Here is a 19,697-nt window from a genome sequence, read left to right on the forward strand (position 1 = left end):
GCATGCGCAAAGCTCCCTCCTGCGGCCGGGCGTGGTTCCCCGGCGGGGCGGGGCGAGGCGAGGCGCGTGGCGGGGCGAGGCGAGGCGAGGCGCGTGGCGTGACGTCAGGCGAGGCGCATGGCGTGACGTAAAGCGAGGCGCGCGGGGCGGTGCCCGGAAGCGGAAGCGAGTCGGTCGGCGTTTGGGCTGCGGAAGCGGCGGGCGGAGGCCGCGGTGTCGGTTCTGAGGGGGACGGCGAAGGGAAGGGAGCTGAGCGGAGCGGAGCGGAGCTCCACCGCCGGCAGCCGCGGGCCCACGCTCTCTCCTGCAATTTCCTCTCTCCCCGCTCCGCTATGGCGAGCATCTCCAACAACCTGCAGGTAGAGCGGCACCGGCCCTGCGCGGGGTGGGGCGGAGCCGGCGGGCGGCGGCCGTCGGGGGGGTGTCCTGGGCCGGGCCTGGGGGCGGAGAGGGGACTCGGCTTGGGACTCGGGAGGTGAATTCCCGCATCCGCACTGGGCTCTTCGGACGGAGGCCCTGATTCCCTGGGGAGGGGCGGGGAGGGGGAGCTGCCGGGCAAGCGGTCTCACCAGCCCCTCGGGACGCTGGAGCGGCGGGTCCCGGTGTCTGCCTGGACAGCACTGTTACCTCTTGTGGTCTGAACGCGTAGTTTGGCTTAGGTTTTTTCTAAGACTCCTCGCCTGTTCCGTTTTTCTATTTGCACTAACCCTCGGTTGGGGCAGTATAATCGGTTCTGTGGGCGGTTGGTGAAACAGGTTTGGAAACTACCGAAGTTAAAAATACACATTTTTCTCTGTGGTTGTTTTAAACTGTTATCATATTTGTAAACTTACTATGGCCATGTAATGCTTGTACTGACAACGTTGGGGGAGATATCACAGAGAATAAGAAGGAGAATTAAACCCGTTTAAGCTGATCATAGAATCATTTCGGTCAGAAGAGACCGTCAGGATCATGAAGTCCAACCATAAACTAACTCCAGCACTAAACCATGTCCCTAAGAACCTCGTCTAAATGCCTTTTAAACACCTCAAGGGGTGGTGACTCCACCACTTCCCTGGGCAGCCTGTTCCAGTGCCTGACAACCCCTTCCTTGAAGAATTTTTTCCTAGTATCCAATCTAAACCGCCCCTGGCGCAACTGTTCTTTCTGAGGGTGATGTTCATCAAACTATCAAGCCATAGCCTGATAAATACAACTTGTGCCTCATGGATAGTTAGAGCGGGTCATCTATGCCCTAGTTCATACAATTTTCTAAGAAATTATATCCTGTTTGATAGCAGTGCTCTTCATCACAATAACAGGCCAAGATGCTTGCTGATGTAATTAAGTGTTAGGGCTGAGAATCTAATACCCAAGTAATAGTCTTCTGGGTGTTTACAAAAATAGAATATACCAAAAGCAGTCAATACATGATCTAGACTTTTTTTCTATTTCAGAGGATCAGGGCCGCAACATGCTCTGTTTTCTCCAGTTCCATTTTAGCAGGTGGTCTTTGCTATTTATTCTTTGGATTTATTCTCACATGCATCGCTGTCTTTGTACTGGATCCTGGAATAATTTGACTGTTATATGGTAATTTAAGTTGCTAAAGGGACTTAAGAACTTTAAGAAGAAAGTAACTCCTTTTGGGGCTTAGTTTTTGCTCTTTTCCTGGATTCAAATGGTGCATAGAGAGGCCTAACAGAGCCAGCACAAGATGAAGATGAGCAGCAAGGAGGGGACTGCTCATTTGTATGTGGTAAACTGCTTATCAGCTCAAATCTTCTTCCAAAAAAGAAAGGCTAAGTTCTCTTTCAAAGAAACAGATACTTAAAGCATCCCAACACTTGCCACAACCAAGCTGTGGAGTCTGCTTTATTGGATCATTGTTTTTAAAGAAAGTACTCTTTGATTTCAGATGGATCCAGTGAGATGATATTTGCTTCCAAGACACCAACACAAAGCAGCAGATTTTGGTGTTTCTTCTCTCATGCCTGCGGTTTACTAGCTTTGGTTTGCCTGAAATACATCAGAGTATCCAGATAATGGCAAGAATATTTGTACTGGAATGTCTGATGAAAGCTCCTTGCTGCAGTTGAAGCTCTCCACCTTGCTCCCTGGCATTACCATAACGATCCTAAGCATACTAACAATGTTTAGGAAGAGAAATTGACATAAAGTGGAAAAGCAGGTGTGGGGCTATAGAAGATTTAGTTACTGTTGGTTAACTCTGGCTAATCAGTTGCCTTTTTTAAGCTTACATGAGCTAGTTGTTCAAACTGACACTTTTAATTGTCCTGAAATGGTATAGGCACTCGAAGGAGCAAAGTGTAGTAAAAAGTAATAAGCACTTAAGAGCAAAGGAGTAACAGTGATAGCAACAAATCCACAGGCCAATGTATGCAATATGATGGCTTAAATCACAGTCAGTTTTATTTGAAACTAGCTCAGCAAACAAATTAAAAATCCATCTATAACTTCTAGAACTTTTCTTGATGCTCATTGAGTTGGGTATGTTTTCTGTCTAGTGGGGTTTTTTCTCCCTTCCTACTGGAGTGGTAACTAGAATTTCTCACTTGAATATCAAGAACCTAAATCCTTCTAGAGAAGCCAAACAAACAGTCAGTCTTTGAAGATGTCTCCCAGCACAGGGTTGGACAAGAGATAGTAGTAGTTTCAGTGCATTGTAATCATGTACTTCCTGTATTGACTCTGCTGTTGACAGGGTTTTCTGGTGTTACAGCTCGGTTCAAAGTGTTTGTGTCTGCAATGAAAAAAACTTAAAATGGGTTTCCAACTCTTTCCATAATAAATGCAAGAGATTAGTAAGAAAAACTGCATAGACAAACCAGTAGTAGTTCTAACTTTGTACACAGAAACTTATTCTTCTCACTTAGACTTTTGTGTGTGCTAGTTTCATCAGTTTGTTAATCACTTTTCAAAAAAGGACAGAAATATTGTGTCATGCACCACCTAAGACTTACAATCAGTTGCCTTCAACTTTTTGGAGTAGATGTTGAAGAGCAGAAAAACTGGCCATCAAAAAACAGCTTAAAAAGTCTCTTTAATCGTGCAAAATGCTTTTGCGCAGCACGTAATTATTTGCTTGTGTTACAGAAAGCAATAGACCTCGCTAACAAGGCAGCACAAGAAGATACAGCAGGAAATTATGAGGAAGCCTTCCGCTTGTACCAACATGCTGTGCAGTATTTTCTCCATGTTGTTAAATGTAAGTCTAATGTATTGGATGATTAAGTAGAGTTTAGTGGTCAAATTACCCAGAGTAATCTCTTATGTTGACATCAGTATTTAAATTTTTACTTTCATCAGTTGATACTTGCTCATTGTAGTTTGATTGAGGTAATATATTTAAGACAGGGGTTTTCTATCTCTCATTTGAACTTTGTAGCAATGTTTCAGGCTGGCCACTGCGCATGAAGAAATGTGACAATAAGTACAGGGATCCCTATATTTCTGTTGTGCTGAAAACCACTTGTTACGCAATAAACTTTTGTATCTATGGAGTGGTTTTTATTTTCCTCCTCAACTCATGCTGCTTGCCTTTCTACAATGTCTCTGCTGGCATTTTTTGCTTAATCTCATAGTCTTGCTGTTCATCGTGGCCAAAAAAATGTATGAGATGGATTTGTATGTTGTAATTCTTCAGTTCCCATATTCTCATTATTATTATTTTATGCCTTTGTTTTCCCACTTCTGTGTACCTTTTGCATCACGTTCACTGTTTGTATGCAAGGAGTGGGCTTTCTTTATGTAGGTGCAGCCATAATCTAAGTGGACTTGCTTACCTGCCATAAGTGACTTGAAAAAAACGCAACTATTTTCTTTATAGATACTTAGGATGATTTGTGTTTATCACTTCCTATCCATTTATATCTTATAGACCTTAACAGATTATCACTTTCTATGCTTTTAGCAATATTGATGCACTTCTGGGAACTTAACACATAAACCTAACATGTTAAATTTTGATTGCTGATTTGAAATACTGTAATAGTGACTAAGAAAACAGTGAGGCTGTTGAACCACACCTAACTCTTTCAGATATTTTATATAATTTTTTTCTTTATCACGTGAACATCTTTTACAATTAGCAGGCTATGGAAAAATAAAGTATGTTTCTAAATAAACGTTCCCCAACACACAGAGCTTCTTGATGAGCTATTTTAGAAAAGGAGTTATTAAGACAATGTATAGCTGCTTGAAAGGCTGACAGAAAAGCTTCCAGTGCCATTGTCCGTAATCCTTTACGGTCAAATTTTAAGCCAAAGCAATGTTCAAGCATGTATTGGATTTCTGGTAGGTGATGGCATCCTTCCTGTCACTTTTTTACATGGTATAGTGGAAAATAAGTAATTGAGGTGTTTGCTTATGTGGTGAGCCCTGAGAGAGATATATTGATAAGTGATAAATGAGACAGAGATTTAGTCTTGTTTTCTGATTGATGTACATGTGTTTTGCTGTTAACAAATTATTGTTTCTCTTCAAACTCTTAGATGAAGCACAGGGTGATAAAGCAAAACAGAGCATTAGAGTGAAATGTGCAGAATACTTGGACAGAGCAGAAAAGCTGAAAGAATATCTGAAAAAGAAACAAAAAACTGCACCAAAGCCAGTTAAAGAGTCTGGTCCTACTGATGGAAAAGGGTATGTTTTTGGATAAGGTAAAGCAAAATACTTCCTGAACTAAGCTTATTCAAAAATTCAACTCTTCAAAGATCATTTTACCTAGTGTTTTTGAAATGCTTTACATGACTTACTAATCCTGAAATACAGTGGGCTAATAAAACAAATAAGCAAACAAACAAACATGAATTAGCATCATGGGCATTTGTGCTTATTTGCTAAAATGTGTGAACAGTTGCACAGGAAATTCACTGAAGAATTAAAGCTGCTTCAGACTAACACATACTTATTGGATTTAATGGAGATGAGCCCGAAGACCCTTAAAATTTTTCTACATGTGAACGCTTACTTACTAGAAAATAAATTCAGACTGATGATTACTGTGGCCCAAGTTTGATCTGTCTCGCACTTGGTGAGAGGTGCAAAGCTCTATGCAGGATGAAGTTCTGTAAGATGGACTGAATTGGTCTGATGCCTTGCTGCTGCCTAGTTTCTCCACTGCTTTCTTTTTATTAGATTTTTTTTTTTTCATTTTGCATTTTGGAGAGCTGAACAAGCAGTGCCTCTTTTGCATTTGCTACTACCTTTATTGAGATAGGAGAGAGGAAGGGTTCAGGGTGATACCTTCTGTTGGGATTGCTCTTTTTTAGCAGTCCTGAACAGCTAGAGTTGCTCAGTTGTCTCTTGAAACTTCACATGATTTTTTTGGTCTCCTTTGTTGTCTGCTCGTCTCATCAGTTTTATTTTTGGAGCTGTACTGTGTTCTGATTGTTTATAATAGAAGGAGTTGGTAATATCACAGAGGCAACCTGTATTTTCATGACCTCCACTCCAATTGTTCATTAACTCTTTTTTTTCCTTCTTTAACTTCCACTTCCCTGTGCTCTGACAAGAGGAGGGTGTAGAGTTTCACAGTAGTAAATGACATTGACCATGTCCTGTTGCAGCTCCAGATAGGGAATAAGTGCCAGTGTCTACAAATAAACTGTTTTAGTGCTTCCCTGTTGCTCAGTACAAGGGCTTTTGTTTCATACAGCTGGCTCAAAGCATGTACAAGTGTGTTAATAGAGCTCAGACCCATAAGAGGAAGTTGAGATGCTGAGGAGACTGAATTAGAAAGAATGTCACGTAGAAAAGCAGGAGTACAATGTTGTAAACTTGTAGAGATCTGAAAGCATCTCAAGGTTTCTTCCATTCCTCAGACTGGTGTTTTTTCTGCTTTTTGCTTTCTGATTTTTATTCTAAGACAGCGGTCTCTTTAATTGTATTCCAACATTTTTCTTGTTTCCAAATTAGGAATGACAGTGATGGTGAAGAAGAGTCAGAGGATCCTGAAAAAAAGAAGCTACAGAATCAACTTCAAGGTAATTTTGAAGCATCTTTTTATTTAAATAGGTGTGGCTTCAGTCAGGCAAATTCCTGTATTTTTGCAATTGAAAAGTTATGGATTCACTTACTGTCTATAAGTTACTCAACTACTAGTATGTACTCTTCACATACGCAAGCATGGTCTTTATGGAAGTATGGGTTTGTATGCCATGAAGTTATACAGTGACTATGTTGAAATTTATCTCGTGTACCCTATGCTTCATGTTAAAATTGTACCATTTATCAGGATAGCATTTTCCAAAGGTAGAAGTTGCAAGATCCCAGGTAGCTATTGGCTAGACTGAATCAGTATTTTTTTACTCTTAAGTGTATTAGATTGTTGCCTGAGGTACCAGACATCATACAAATGCTTAGTGTAAGCAGCATTATTTTCATCTAAAATTTTGTGATCAAGTGTAGGAATTGCGAATATGGATTCTTACTTGTTTATATAGTAATGGGCACCATTTTTTCATATGTGGTGATGATACTCTCCCAATTAAGATAATAGTTTGGGTTTTTGAACTCAAATGCTGAATATAGTCAGTGATGCTATGTATAGCAGCTACCAGTAAGTTTTGTGCCCAGTAAAACAAGACGGTTTGCTTGATATTTATTACCCTTTAATGGTGAAGAATTGTTAAGGTCTTCCCTGCCAGAAGGTGCTCATGTATCTGAAGGAACTTCATTGTTCTCCCCCTGTTTTTCAGCGTAACAAAGATTGAATGTATTTACCAGATTTCTGATTGTGTAATTTCAGGAGCTGTTGTACCATATTTGGAAACTGCGCCATCCTTTTTCTACTGCTCTACACATTTATTTAATCCTATGCACAGTTCTGTGGAACAATTTTCTGTGTTTTAAAATAACAGAAAAATTATGAGCATTGAACTCTTATCCTGTCTCTCCCTCTTCATTTCTTCCCACATGAATCTGAACTTCAGTTCTTAATTCAAGAAACCATTTCTTGCACGCACCACTTCTTTGATACTTTCTATAAAATCACAGCATTCTTGCTTATATATTTGATTGCTTGGAAGTCTGAGGTGAGAGATTCTTGGTACCTTTAAACTTAACACAGGAGTCTGTTATTCAGATAATACAAGCTCTGGGCAGTCTTCAAATTACTCATCTTCATTTTGCTTCACACAACAGCCACAGAAATCTTTCATGTTTGATTTTGCTGCCTTATTACTCTTAGATGACTTTGCCTTACAGAACTTTCCCAAATCTGTGGGTATTTATCAAGATTTTAATTAAAATGGCAACATGGCGTATTGTGGGAGAAGTGACTGGATAGTAGTTGTGAGTCTATTGCCATGTACTCTTGTTTAGAATTTTAAAGGCCTTTGGCACTTTATTGCTTAATCTTCCAGCTATTAACATACACCTACAAAATTAGGAACCTTGCAATTCCAGTTCTATTTGTCTCTGGGTACAGGTGATCTCTTACACTGCAGTAATTTCAGTTACCATGGTATGTCTGGTGCAGTTAACTCTGGTATTTCAACTTTGAAATAATCTCCTGTTCCTATGTGAACTGTTACCTGTTCTGCTGATTACTTGAGTGATGGAGCACATGGTTCTGTTTACTTTAAGAAAATCCGAGATGTAATCAACGTGCTGAAGGAATTAAATGCATTGGAAGTGGGTGGTTGAATAATTCCAGTATATAGATTGCAAGCTAAGAGAGTTGGCAATTAACCTCCTCTATAATATTTTAAACATTTTTAACAATATGATGTTGCTTTTGGACTCTGAATTCCAATTTTTTAACAATTGCAATTGTGAACAGAAATTGTTCATTTCAATCTGATGGAAAATGAATGCAGCAAAAGAAAAAATCTCAAAGGAAGTACTTAAAAAGGAAGCATTATTTGCTTTATTCGTTAGGCAGTGAGTAACAGTACATTTTCAATTCTGTAAAAGGAAAAAAGCCTTAAGTTATGTCAGAGCTCTGAAGGCATAAGGTGAAAGTGTCAAGAAAATAGCTGGTGAGAGCCAATTGTGAAATTATGGAAAACCCCTTGTAGCGAAATAGGGCAACTGAAACTTTCAGTGTGTTTGAGTATTTAGGTAAGCATTGGGTTGGCTGACATTTGTTCACCTGAGAAAATTTCTCTTACCCTTTGGATTTGCCTTGGCTAGGATTATGAGATCTAATATTCAGTCACTAGCTCAGATCCAGTTTGTTTCATTTAAAAGTAGTCAACAAATAATTTTTAGCATGACAGACTATGCAATCTGAAGTCTGAAGAGAAGGCTAAATTACAGCTTGATTGGCTAAAATCAAGCTGAACTTCTTGATTGAGCAAAACGAAACTTGGTGTGATAAACTTCGAGGGATCATGGCTTGGCTAAGAACATACTTCTGCAGCTAAGCAGGCTCCATATAATTTTTCTGATAGTTTCAGCCCTAGCTCTCAAAGCTCTTTGCCATTAGATGGTCTCATTGTTTACTGCATGTTTGGTGTTACCAAACAAATTACTTCATCTGCTGGTAAATCTTCTAAGTCCTGGGCTAGTGCAGCTACATTTGAATTCTTCAAGAAGTACAATGGTGGTTTAGTGAGGACATGGTGCCTGGGTACCTATTAGTGAAGGTACTCATCTGTGACTACTAAATGCACATTTGCTGGTCAGTTACGGACTAGCTTTGACGACTGCAGGAGTGTAACTGTTATCTGGTTATCTATGGTTTCTTGTGGTAAAACAATGTGACAGATTTCTGTAGCAATAACATCAATTTAACTAACAGTATTTGTTGTTTGTATCTACTTAGAAATGCCTTGGTTTTATTCAGTATGGACATGCACATAGTTCTCTTAACTATTTCTTTTTTTCCAAAATGGAATTTATTGAAGTTTTGAAAAGATATGTGCAACTCTAATTTATACCATCTTTTCTTAAAGGAGCAATTGTTATGGAGCGACCAAATGTCAAATGGAGTGATGTTGCTGGTCTCGAAGGTGCCAAAGAAGCACTTAAAGAAGCAGTCATCTTGCCTATTAAGTTTCCACACCTGTTTACAGGTCAGAATTACGGCATTTATTTGCTTTTGGCCAGTCAAGACCAGAGCTGGGATCGGAGGAAAGTGTTACGCCAGTGTGTCAGAGACTTAAGCTGAGCTCTTAACAAAAAGATTGCGATCCATCTGACAGAAGTTTCATGGGTAGATGTGGAAAACCTCTGAGTAAATTAGAGGGACTTCATCAGAAAAATAGGTTCAGTCTTTCTACAGTATTTTGAAGACTGCTGTTTTCTCTCTTGCAGGAAAGAGAACACCCTGGAGAGGGATTCTTCTGTTTGGACCACCAGGAACGGGAAAGTCTTATTTAGCAAAAGCTGTGGCAACAGAAGCAAACAACTCTACCTTCTTCTCAGTATCTTCCTCTGACCTTGTCTCAAAGTGGTTGGGTGAAAGTGAAAAGTAAGTTGGAGTTGTCAGAGGTCCAGGAAAACATTGGCAAGAAGAAATTAATATAGATAAGTTGTTGTAAAGAAAGTTAATTTTAGGGGAGGGTTGTGTCTTTTTAAAAACAACCTTCAGGTATTTCTATACTTCATGTTGCAGTGCCATGTGAAGATATCATTATGTACTGCCTTTTGTGCTGATGCAGATGGACCTCTCTCCGGTATTCAAGATAGTTAAAAAAAAATAGCTCAGAAAGGCTTTGGGAACACCACGGAGCTCATCCCCTTCTAAATTCAGCTGTGATTGCACACTGCATTGGTCTGAAGTGTTGGGTTACTTTGCCTCTTGGCATCTCCTCACTCATCTGTCCCAGCAGCTCTGCTGCTACCATGTGGCATTTCTTTATCCATACAGAGGTGTTTTTTCTTTATCCTGATTTGAAGTAAAATCTGGGATACACAAGAGACTTCCAGAAATAGGTTGAAGGAGAGAAAATTTTGTTGTTCCCCATGCTAACTCTTTGTTTGTTACTATGTGATATGTGTAGAAGACCAGGAAGCCTGAAGTGACATGTTGGCTGAAGTCTAGAAGTGCAGGCATCTGTCCATGTAGGCTTCCAATGAAGATTTTCTGAATTAAGAAAAACCTCTGGGTTGTTTGTACAGAAAGGACTTTGATGAGGATACTTGTCAAAACCATGCTTTAATAGTTTGAAGTGTGGGTCAACTGAGCAACACTATTTAAAGTTGATAGGATGAAAAAGAAAGGCCCTTAGAGAGTGTTTGAACTGGGACTTTTTTCCCAAAAGCTGGAAACCTTAAGCTGCTTTTCTTCTGTTGCGAAAGGAATAAAGAACTTGAGTCCAGCTTGGCTTTTTTTCTGTTTGACTTCATTTGAGACTGTTGCCTGAGATTTAGTGCTGATAATGTGAAGAAATTCCCAGCATGTTCCTGTTTATTTTCCTTTTTAGCTTAGTAAAATGTGTTAATAAGATACAGCTAAGTTTTGGGTTTGTTTTTTCAAATCAACTTTTCTTGTCATATAGAAAGTATTTAGTAAAGTTGTATAATGTAAATGTATGTGTTATTTCTTACAAAGTCTCTAGAGTTAATCTGATTAAGTTAAGAGGAAGTGGCTGTATCATAATCTTAAAGTATGCGTTTATATTTGTGTAATCATTAAGATAACTGAATCTGTTTCCTTTTTTAAGATTAGTGAAAAACTTGTTCCAGCTTGCCAGAGAAAACAAGCCTTCTATTATCTTCATTGATGAGATAGATTCCCTCTGTGGGTCGAGAAGTGAAAATGAAAGTGAGGCTGCTAGACGGATAAAAACAGAGTTTCTAGTCCAGATGCAAGGTAAGTTTATTTGGTTTTCAGAGTCAGTCAAAGGAATTAAGTATTTTAAGCATAGCTTGCATGAGAACACTAAAAAGATCTGCAGTTCCACTGTGTTAAATTTTGATGACATTTTAGAACACTGTCCTTTTTATCATCTAAACAATGAAATTATTTCTTCCCTGATATAGGGGTTGGTGTTGACAATGAAGGAATCTTGGTGTTAGGCGCGACAAACATACCCTGGGTTTTGGATTCAGCTATCAGGAGAAGGTATGATGGCATTTTTTTCATGGTATGAAATTCGCAACTGTTGTGAGGGTTTGGTCTGAGACTACCTGAGGCAGTAATCTAGCTCAAGTTTTCAGACATGGCTAATGTTCTACAACTCAGTTCCATGAGGTGGACTGAGCTAAACAAATGGCCTCTTGCCCCTTCAAAGAGGTAGGTTCTTCACTCTTATACTAGCCCTGTATTTTCTTTGATCTGTTGGTTAGCTGATTGTGCTTGAGCAAGCAGAAAACCATCCTGTTTCCTTGTTGGTTGGTTTTCTGGCGGTCTTGGGTGACAATTTACAAAATATGCACCTCAGAAGGGTAAGAGGGGGTAGAGCTTTCCTTTTCAGCTGTTATCAAACTGTTGAATACCTTGAGATATTTCAGGGATTAACCTTACGTTACAGAGAAACACTGTGTTTTTCTAATAGTCAGGCATAATTTGTCAACTTTTAGTGCATGTTTTCATGCTTTTTTGTAGATAAAAAGGCTTCAATACAGATATCTGATTAGCTGGATCATTCTTTGAGCTGCAGAGCAACAGAGGACAAATACAGCTGTGTGACATGTATAATTATGTTGTGATGAGGATGCAGCTTGCATAATGGCCATTTTTGTAGGCTGAAGAAACACCTCTTTTGTGTGACTGTCACTGGCTTTTATCTACTTAATTCAAGCTCGCCATACTTTGGGGGTTGGACCAGGTCATCTCCAGAGGCTGTTTCCAACCTGTATGACACTAGTTTTGTGTGAGACAGATTTAGAGGTGAACGTGTTGCTTAAAATTTGAAGTCATTCTTGAAATTCCAGTTCTGGGGTCCACAGTACAAGTCAGATATGAACCTGATAGAGTAGGTCCAGAAGGAGACCATGAAAATGGATCAGAGAGCCGGAACACCTCTCCTGTGAAGAAAGGCTGAGGAAGCTGGGGTTGTTCAGCCTGGAGAAGAGAAAGCTCCAGGGAGACTTTATTGCAGCCTGTCAATATATAAAGCAGGTTTATAAGAAAGATGGATAGATGTTTTTGTTTTGTTTGTTTTTTACCTTGGCCAGTAGTGACAGGACAAGAGGCAACAGTTTTAAACTGAAAGAGGGTAAGTTTAGGTTGGCCAAAAGGAGGAAATATTTTATGATGGAGGTGCTGAGACAGTGGAACAAGGTTACCCAGCAAAGCTGTGGATGTCCCATCATTGGGAGTGTTCAAGGCCAGGCTGGATGGGGCTTTGAGCATACTGATCTAGTTCAAGATGTCCCTGCACACAGCAGGGGGCTTGGACTAGGTGACTTTTGAAGGTCCCTTCCAACCCAAACTATTCTATGATTCTCTGCAGTGTGAAAAAGTAGTTCTTTAACTCTTGTCCATACGACATAAAGGAACTTGTACAACAATGCCAGTAATCAAATTAATTTTTCATGGGTTTGGCCCACTTTGTCATGTGTGCCAAGTTAATTGTGTTCTACAGAATTTGGACTTGCTCTTATTTTGTTGGTGGGAGGTAATCCCCACTGTGAGAACAGATGCTGCTCCAAAGGAAGAACTGTACTTAGCAACATTTTCTTCTGACAACTGTATTGGGAATGACTTCAAATTTGCTTCCAACTGTGAAGTTTAATTTAGTTGAAGACAGTAGAAGGCGGTTATGTTAGCTTGTAATCAGGCAGTTGAGTGTGCAAATTGTTCAGATACACTTTCAAGACTTTTTCCCATCATTTTTTTCTTTTAAACCACAAACTCTGCTGAAGAGAATCTGGAAGAACTCCAGTCTGAAGAGAAAATCTTTGTTATGAAAAGGAAGTAAATGTTATATTCTGGAGGTTAGCTTATGCTAGCTATGATATTATTTATGAGAATGGCTTGTTGAATATTTGCTTTAGATTTTTAAGGTTTATAATACTGAAACTGTTTCTTTCTAATATTGTTAGGAAAGAACTATATACTTATTTGCATAAGCTTCTTTCCACTGTGCACCTGCCCAAGCTAGCATCTGTGTAACGTTTTGCTTTCTCTTTTTTTAAACTAGGTTTGAGAAGCGTATTTATATTCCTTTACCTGAAGACCATGCCAGGGCTGCAATGTTCAAGCTTCACCTTGGTTCAACTCCAAATCTCCTAACAGAATCAGATTATCGGGAGCTTGGAAAGAGAACTGAGGGCTATTCCGGTGCAGATATAAGTATCATTGTACGTGATGCGCTGATGCAGCCTGTAAGAAAAGTGCAATCAGCTACTCACTTTAAAAAAGTAAGTAGAAATCAGAAATTTTTCAAGTTACTTCATCTCTGAGAACTATCTTTATTTGAAAATGCCTTGCAAGTAAACTGAATTTGGTTTTAGGCAATACTGCATGTTATGAATGTTCTTTTTATCTACTGAGGGACAACTTGGGAATTTCCCCCCCTTTTCTTTTCTTTCCTCCTTCTTTGTCCATCCCTCCCCAGTCCTGCTCTAAGTGTGGTGAGGCTTCTTTCTGGTTATCTATGCTGTGTAATCCAAGATTTAATGACTCTTCATGACTCTAGGTAGTATTAAAAGCATTCAGTTCGAAGTTTGACTTAAATAGGAATGTTACAGAGGTTCTTGTTTTCTGTATCAAGTTACTGGGTGTTTCATGTTTTTCTAGCATGTTTATATTTATTACTTATCCATATGGATTTTAATTAAGCACATTCTGCTTACTTGGCATATTTTTCAAACTGAAATATTAAGGTTCTTGTAAAGTTCTGGTAAAACATTGCATCAATGCTACTTGCAACAGTAGTAAAGAAGCAAGGCAACTGAGTTTTATTTTTTGGGCAGCATGCATCATCCTCTGAATTCTGCTGCAATGTGAATACTAGTTTACCATTACTTAAGTGCACTCTAAAGAGACTTTTGAAACTACACTGTTTGGCTTATCTTGCAGTTACCTCTACATACTATGTGCTGACTTAAACATTTATTTGGAGTGTTTGGATCTCAAAAACTTTATTTGACAAAGAACGAACTAGAGTCCTTTAGCACCAATCTATATCCATTAAATCTGGGAAGACTTGTTTTCCCCTGGAGAATTTGCACATATGAGTCATGTTCAGTCAAATTAATTGTTCTCTATAAACCCTTAAGCTCTGAAATTGAAAAAAAAGAAGTGTGATAATGTCATCAGTGATACAAACAGAGCTCCAAATACATACAATATGTATCAGTTAAATAAAACTATATTTTTTCCTGTGTAGTAGTTTGTTTTTTTTTTTTAGAGCAGACCCTAAAGGGCCCTAAACCAAACAGCTACAGTTATTTTGAATTGAAGATTGGTTTCTTTTCTCCATGTACTTTCTTCCAAGGAACATGTACAGTTTAAGATTCAAAGAGGAAGGACCACTTAAATCCATCATGGTCCAGAATGTGGGAGGATTATTTAACTTTCCTGATTCTGCATTAAGGAAACCTTTGCCAACTTTGTAGTTATTAAAACAGACCTGCGGCCTGTCTTTTGAGGGGGAAATCCACACTGCCACCATGATGGAAACAAACAGAAAAAAAAAAACAACAGCATTTTAAAGGGTTTTTGAGGAGCTTTTCACAGTTAAAAAACAAAATTAGTATTTTAAACACTTTAAGTTTCTTCTGAGGGCAACTCAGCAGTAACACTGTGATGTAAACTGTATTTGTTTAAAACTAAGCAGCTGTTTTGATATATCAAGGACTTTTGAGATGCTTGCTGCCCTTAAGCAGTGATTGCCTGAAGTATTTATCCACTGTTGACTTTAAATGACAGTGACATTTCTGGGTAAAGGCTGTTACCTTTTAGCCTTTTGTTCAAATTTGGAAGAATCTGAGGAATGTCTGACTGCTGTGGAGCAATGAAATAACCTCAGTTGTCACAGTTTGCAGAGCAACCCAGAAGCAATTCTTACCTCTTATCTCCTTTTGGGGGAAAAACCCACAACTACAGTACTTTGAGGGCTCTGACATAAGTCGATTCCACCTGTGTTTTTAGCACTTTCATTGGATGTGATTTCCTGTTTTCATAAGTAAAATCTTAGCTTTATGAATTATTTTAATCATAACAGACAACCTGCCCCAGCTAAATAGTGCTTTCCTCAGTTTATTATTAATTCATTGTAAACCATTCCTTGCTCTCTATCATAACGCAGGTTTGTCAGGGTGCATTTTGAACATTACAATGTGTGTTTTTCAGCATTGTGCTTGAAATGCAGTTTAGAATAGCAAATCCAGTTCTCTGCTGTTAAAAATAGCCAGTTACTGTGTTGTCTTTCAATCTTTGCATATGGTTTGAGTTTCCATGGATGTGTGATGCTTCAGGTAATGATGAAAGAAAATAAAAGTGTGGATCCCAGATAATGTGTTGCAGAAAGGGAAGAGGCACCTGGTGCAGCTTTTTTGGGTCTTCCCTTGTGTGTCTGGAAAAATAAAAAAGGGTGGTTTCTGTTCTCCCACCAGATGGCCCTGTTTTCTACTGAGTGCTGCTGTGGTGGCACCAGAAAAGGTGCTCAGAACTTTGTAGTGCAGCGTGTCAAAGACTGAAAATCCAACTCTGGCTTCCTGACTTGAGGGGCTAAAGGATAATTACTAAAAAGTGTTTAGGAGGCTGTTAACCACTGAAGAATGAACTCACAAATGTCCAGGGACTAGGAAGAGTGGTCTTCTCCAACTACGTTTCCTGGCTTGCTGTTTTTCCAGAGAAGTATTCAACTTAAGGAAGAAGTGGCTCCTGGGATTTGATCTCATGTGAATTTCAGTATCTGGCTACAGCTGTATGTTTTCAAAGTGAATGATGCCAGTGCTTTTATACCCTTTCTCTTCACAGGACATGTCTTTTCAGTGGGTGGGACATCTGCTGAAAATGAGGGAATGTTTTTGCTCTAAAGATGCTGTTCCGCTTCTGGTTTTTGTCCTTAAAATTACAACTCCTATAAACTGAGTATTTTCTTATTTTTAGGTAAAAGGACCATCACTGTCTAATCCAAATGTGATGGTAGATTTGTTCACGCCTTGCTCTCCAGGTGATCCTGAAGCCATAGAAATGACATGGATGGAGGTTCCAGGTGATAAATTACTGGAGCCTCAGGTTTCCATGGTAGGTGTGCTTTTGTAGCATTTCTTTCTTGCTTTGCAGAACTCTGAAGAGACTTACAGGTAAAGACTCTTTTGAATGGTAATGCAAGGCAATTGGATGAGTTGGTTGTTTTCAGAAATAATGGACATACCAGGTGACACTTGAATTCACAACATAAGTGCTACAGTACAGCATGCTTGTGAAAAAGCCACTGCTCTATCCCTGATAAGCATTTCTTTCTTATTGTTCTTGTCTCCTGGCATGCAGCTGCTGTCCTTCATCCATAGACAGCATCTGGCTCTTCCACTGTTCTTCCACTTGTCTTCTATTCTTTTCAAACCTTTGGAAACCTTGCCCCAAGGTATACTTCCCTCCCACCACTCTGTAGCATTAATATTGATACTGGGAAATGGAAAGTAATATTCAGTGTAAATTGGGAAGTGGTCTGCTGTAGGCAAATATTGTCCATGAAATCAATACAGGCATAAACAATAAAATGTAAAAAGATGGTGGATGTAACAGTAGTCTTGGTTAAATTTAATCACAGGTGATACAGCTCTTTATCTGTTTTCTTTGTCTGTGTTAAAATATTTGCTTTGGTCTAGAGAATAAAATACAGAATTTTAAGACTAATTAAAATTTTCATTTACTATTTAAAAAATGCTGTACACTCATTCTGTATTTTTCCCCAAGAGCAACAAAAGAAGATTCTGAATTTAAGTACAATGCTTGAGGGAAGGCTGTGCTGCTGTCACTTCTTATGTGTAAACAGTCCTGTAATGAATGCAAGATGTCAGTGTATTTCATGGGGCTCACAAACCTTTAAAACAGTAGGCAGTGCTTTGCAGATATAACTGTCACTATATTTTAGAAAATACTTTTCTGTGCATAATTACATACTGAGGAAGGACAAAAGGATGTATGCAGGTGTAAGCCTGCCCTAAAACTTCCACCGACATGGTCTGAGCAGATTCTTAATCCGTCTTTCCTGGAATAAAACATAACAATTCCTGTGTGCTAGTAATAGTACCTGGGCTCTGATGCAATGTAGTTGCATAGGCAGTTATTTCAGTGTCCAAAGTTAGTTCTTGTACTTAAAAAGAGCAAGTTTTAATTCTTTCTAAGCGGGGTATCTCTAGTCTGAGACAAATACCAAGTCTAGAAAATAATGATGTTAACATTTGGGTTTATCTGTAATTTTATAGTAATATGCGGTGTCAGGCATCTACTTGTTTCAGTTGCTTGTGGCTACAACTTGGTTTGTTTTCTTGCTCCTTTTTATTCATGGGGTGGTTTAACTGCTGCTTTCAACTCCACAGACCTGTGATTTTTCTGAACTCCATTTTCTGGTGTCCAAATATTTATCTAGGAAATTGACTGAATTGAAGAGACAGAAATTACCAGTCATGAATAGTAAAACTTTGCTAGAGATGAATCACAACCTATTGTTCTATATTGCTGGACTATGAAGAGTATGTGGGAACTTCTGATTATGTTCCACTTTAAGCTGCTGTAGTTAAAGATGGGATGGAAAATAGTAACTGACAAGAAAAAAAAAAGAGGAAGTTTAAGCTTAATTAAAGTTTTGTGTAAATAGGAGTTCCTATGGTCATGTTGTTTTAATAGGCTTTTTAATGCATATTTGTCTTGGCAACAAGATTGTTAGCAGTAGTATTATACTTGTTTCTGAAAACACTTGTTTTCTTCTTTTTTTCCTTTTTTCCCAACAGGCCGATATGCTACGGTCACTATCAAGTACAAAACCAACAGTTAATGAACAGGACCTGGAGAAGTTAAAGAAGTTTACAGAAGACTTTGGTCAGGAAGGCTAAACCAAAGATATATGTGGCGCATTAGAACTTTTCTTGCTTTCTTAAGTATTCTTGTCTCTTTATTGATGGCACTTCAAATAAATGCCAATAAAATCACTCCTTTCTTACTTTGCAGAAAGGAACAGAAGATACCTTTGCAAAGCCCCTTAAGCTTTTGTATTGTATTGTTTTCCTCAGATGTCTATTAAATGTCTTCTATTGAAAAAATAATAGGAAAATACAATTTTAGGGTGAGACACAAAGTGATGTGGTAACGTCTGTTAAATACTAGAAAACTTCAAATTATTAGTTCAGTTTTAGGTGTTCTATTAGAGCCGGGTACAAGTGAGTTTTAAACTCCCAGTAGCCTCAAAAAACACTTTTTTGAGGGGTGGAAGAGAGTATATTTGTCGGGTGTTTTTAGTGTCAGTCAGCCTCCATATTAATTGTTCTCATTTTATTCAGAAAAAATGCAACAAAATTTGCTGATCAGGCATACTGCAAGTGTGGGTTTGCTATTAAAGTAAGAAAGAAAACTCTGAGGATAAGCCTACATGGGCCAGTACTTTGTTTAAATACTGATGAAACTGGTATTTGGCTTTTTCTGCTATGCTGTGTTAAAATTTTGCCTTAAACAGCAAGCTTTTAACTCTTTACTAGCTGATGCACATGTGTCGCTATGCAATTGAGCAAAAGTTTGTTAAATACAAGTGTCTCTGAAGGTTTTTTGCTGGTTCTTGTTTTTTTTTTAAATTTGCATTTACTTTCTGCCAGAGTTTAACAAAATTTAGAAAAAAAAGTTAGTAATGTTCTGTTAGATTCCACATGTCAAGGCTGGCAAGGTAGTCTATGGAGAATGTATGGGAGGTGTTTTAAGAAATGAACTTTCACATGTGACAAGAGTATAACATGTTTTAGCCACAGACTTCCCTGTGATTAATGAACTCAGAACCCCACTGATAACAACTGCATATAGGTTACATCAGTTTAGTGCTTAAACTTGGGGAGAAGGCTGGCACTTTAGCACAGAAGTACCCTGTTTCCCCGAAAATAAGACAGGGTCTTAGATTAATTTTTGCTTCAAAAGATGCTTACTTTTTTACATGCGTAGCTGCCTGGACACTATTTAAATTGACTTTTTAATGAACTGTAACTAGGGCTTATTTTTGGAGTAGGGCTTATATTTCGAGCATCCTGAAAAATCATGCTAGGGCTTATTTTCAGGGTAGGTCTTATTTCTGGGGAAACAGGGTAGCACTTCCACTGATCTTCTTCTGAAGAACAAGAGATTGAGATGTGCCTGAATGTAACTTGCAACACTACAGTGTCAGCGTTGAGTTTGTGCCTTGTAAGTTTGCACTGGCTGTAGATAGAAAACATCATTAGGAAACCTAGAATACTTCATGTTCCATTATCGTTGTACAACTCTATCCTGCATATGCTTTGTTTAACTTGCATTAAAAGAAATTTGCACATTTTGTGTGTGTATGTTATATGTACATATGCACATATATAATCATCCTTTAATGGGGTTCAGTTTCCTTTATGTACATATTTCGTGTACTTTATAAATCATAGGATGGGTGAAATTTGCTGTACTTAAATGAAGTAAAATGTTATAGTACAACATCAGCTATGTTCTTTGAGTATTTCTTCAGTGTTATGTTCAAGAATTTACTGCTTGATTTTTTTTTTATTTTTTTTTTTCACTTTGGTTTCTAGTTGAACAGCAAAACAAAATATTTAGTTAGAGATTCTTTGATCTGCAAGGTGCTGAGCTTTTGTTTGCTGACATGAGGAAACATTCT

General features: G+C 38.5%; 1 protein-coding gene across 1 annotated transcript; it reads left to right on the plus strand.

Moving 5' to 3' along the window:
- Positions 1-106: 106 nt before the first annotated feature.
- VPS4B (vacuolar protein sorting 4 homolog B) lies at positions 107-19,521 on the plus strand. The gene is made up of 11 exons (XM_065052558.1): positions 107-359; positions 3,100-3,211; positions 4,497-4,647; positions 5,923-5,990; positions 8,907-9,026; positions 9,268-9,424; positions 10,620-10,768; positions 10,939-11,020; positions 13,044-13,263; positions 15,962-16,099; positions 17,809-19,521. The coding sequence occupies exons 1-11, from the start codon at positions 333-335 to the stop codon at positions 17,908-17,910; spliced, it is 1,326 nt and encodes a 441-aa protein (XP_064908630.1). The 5' UTR covers positions 107-332; the 3' UTR covers positions 17,911-19,521.
- Positions 19,522-19,697: the final 176 nt, after the last annotated feature.

Source organism: Columba livia, chromosome 2 (genome assembly GCF_036013475.1).
Source record: "Columba livia isolate bColLiv1 breed racing homer chromosome 2, bColLiv1.pat.W.v2, whole genome shotgun sequence".
NCBI classification, from domain to species: Eukaryota; Metazoa; Chordata; class Aves; order Columbiformes; family Columbidae; genus Columba; species Columba livia.

Bases quoted from the DNA above. Each gene is read 5' to 3' on its own strand.
- VPS4B (XM_065052558.1), top strand. From the start codon at position 333: ATGGCGAGCATCTCCAACAACCTGCAG. The intron at 4,648-5,922 runs GTATGTTTTTGG...TTTCCAAATTAG, and splicing joins GGTCCTACTGATGGAAAAGG to GAATGACAGTGATGGTGAAG. The intron at 13,264-15,961 runs GTAAGTAGAAAT...TCTTATTTTTAG, and splicing joins CAGCTACTCACTTTAAAAAA to GTAAAAGGACCATCACTGTC.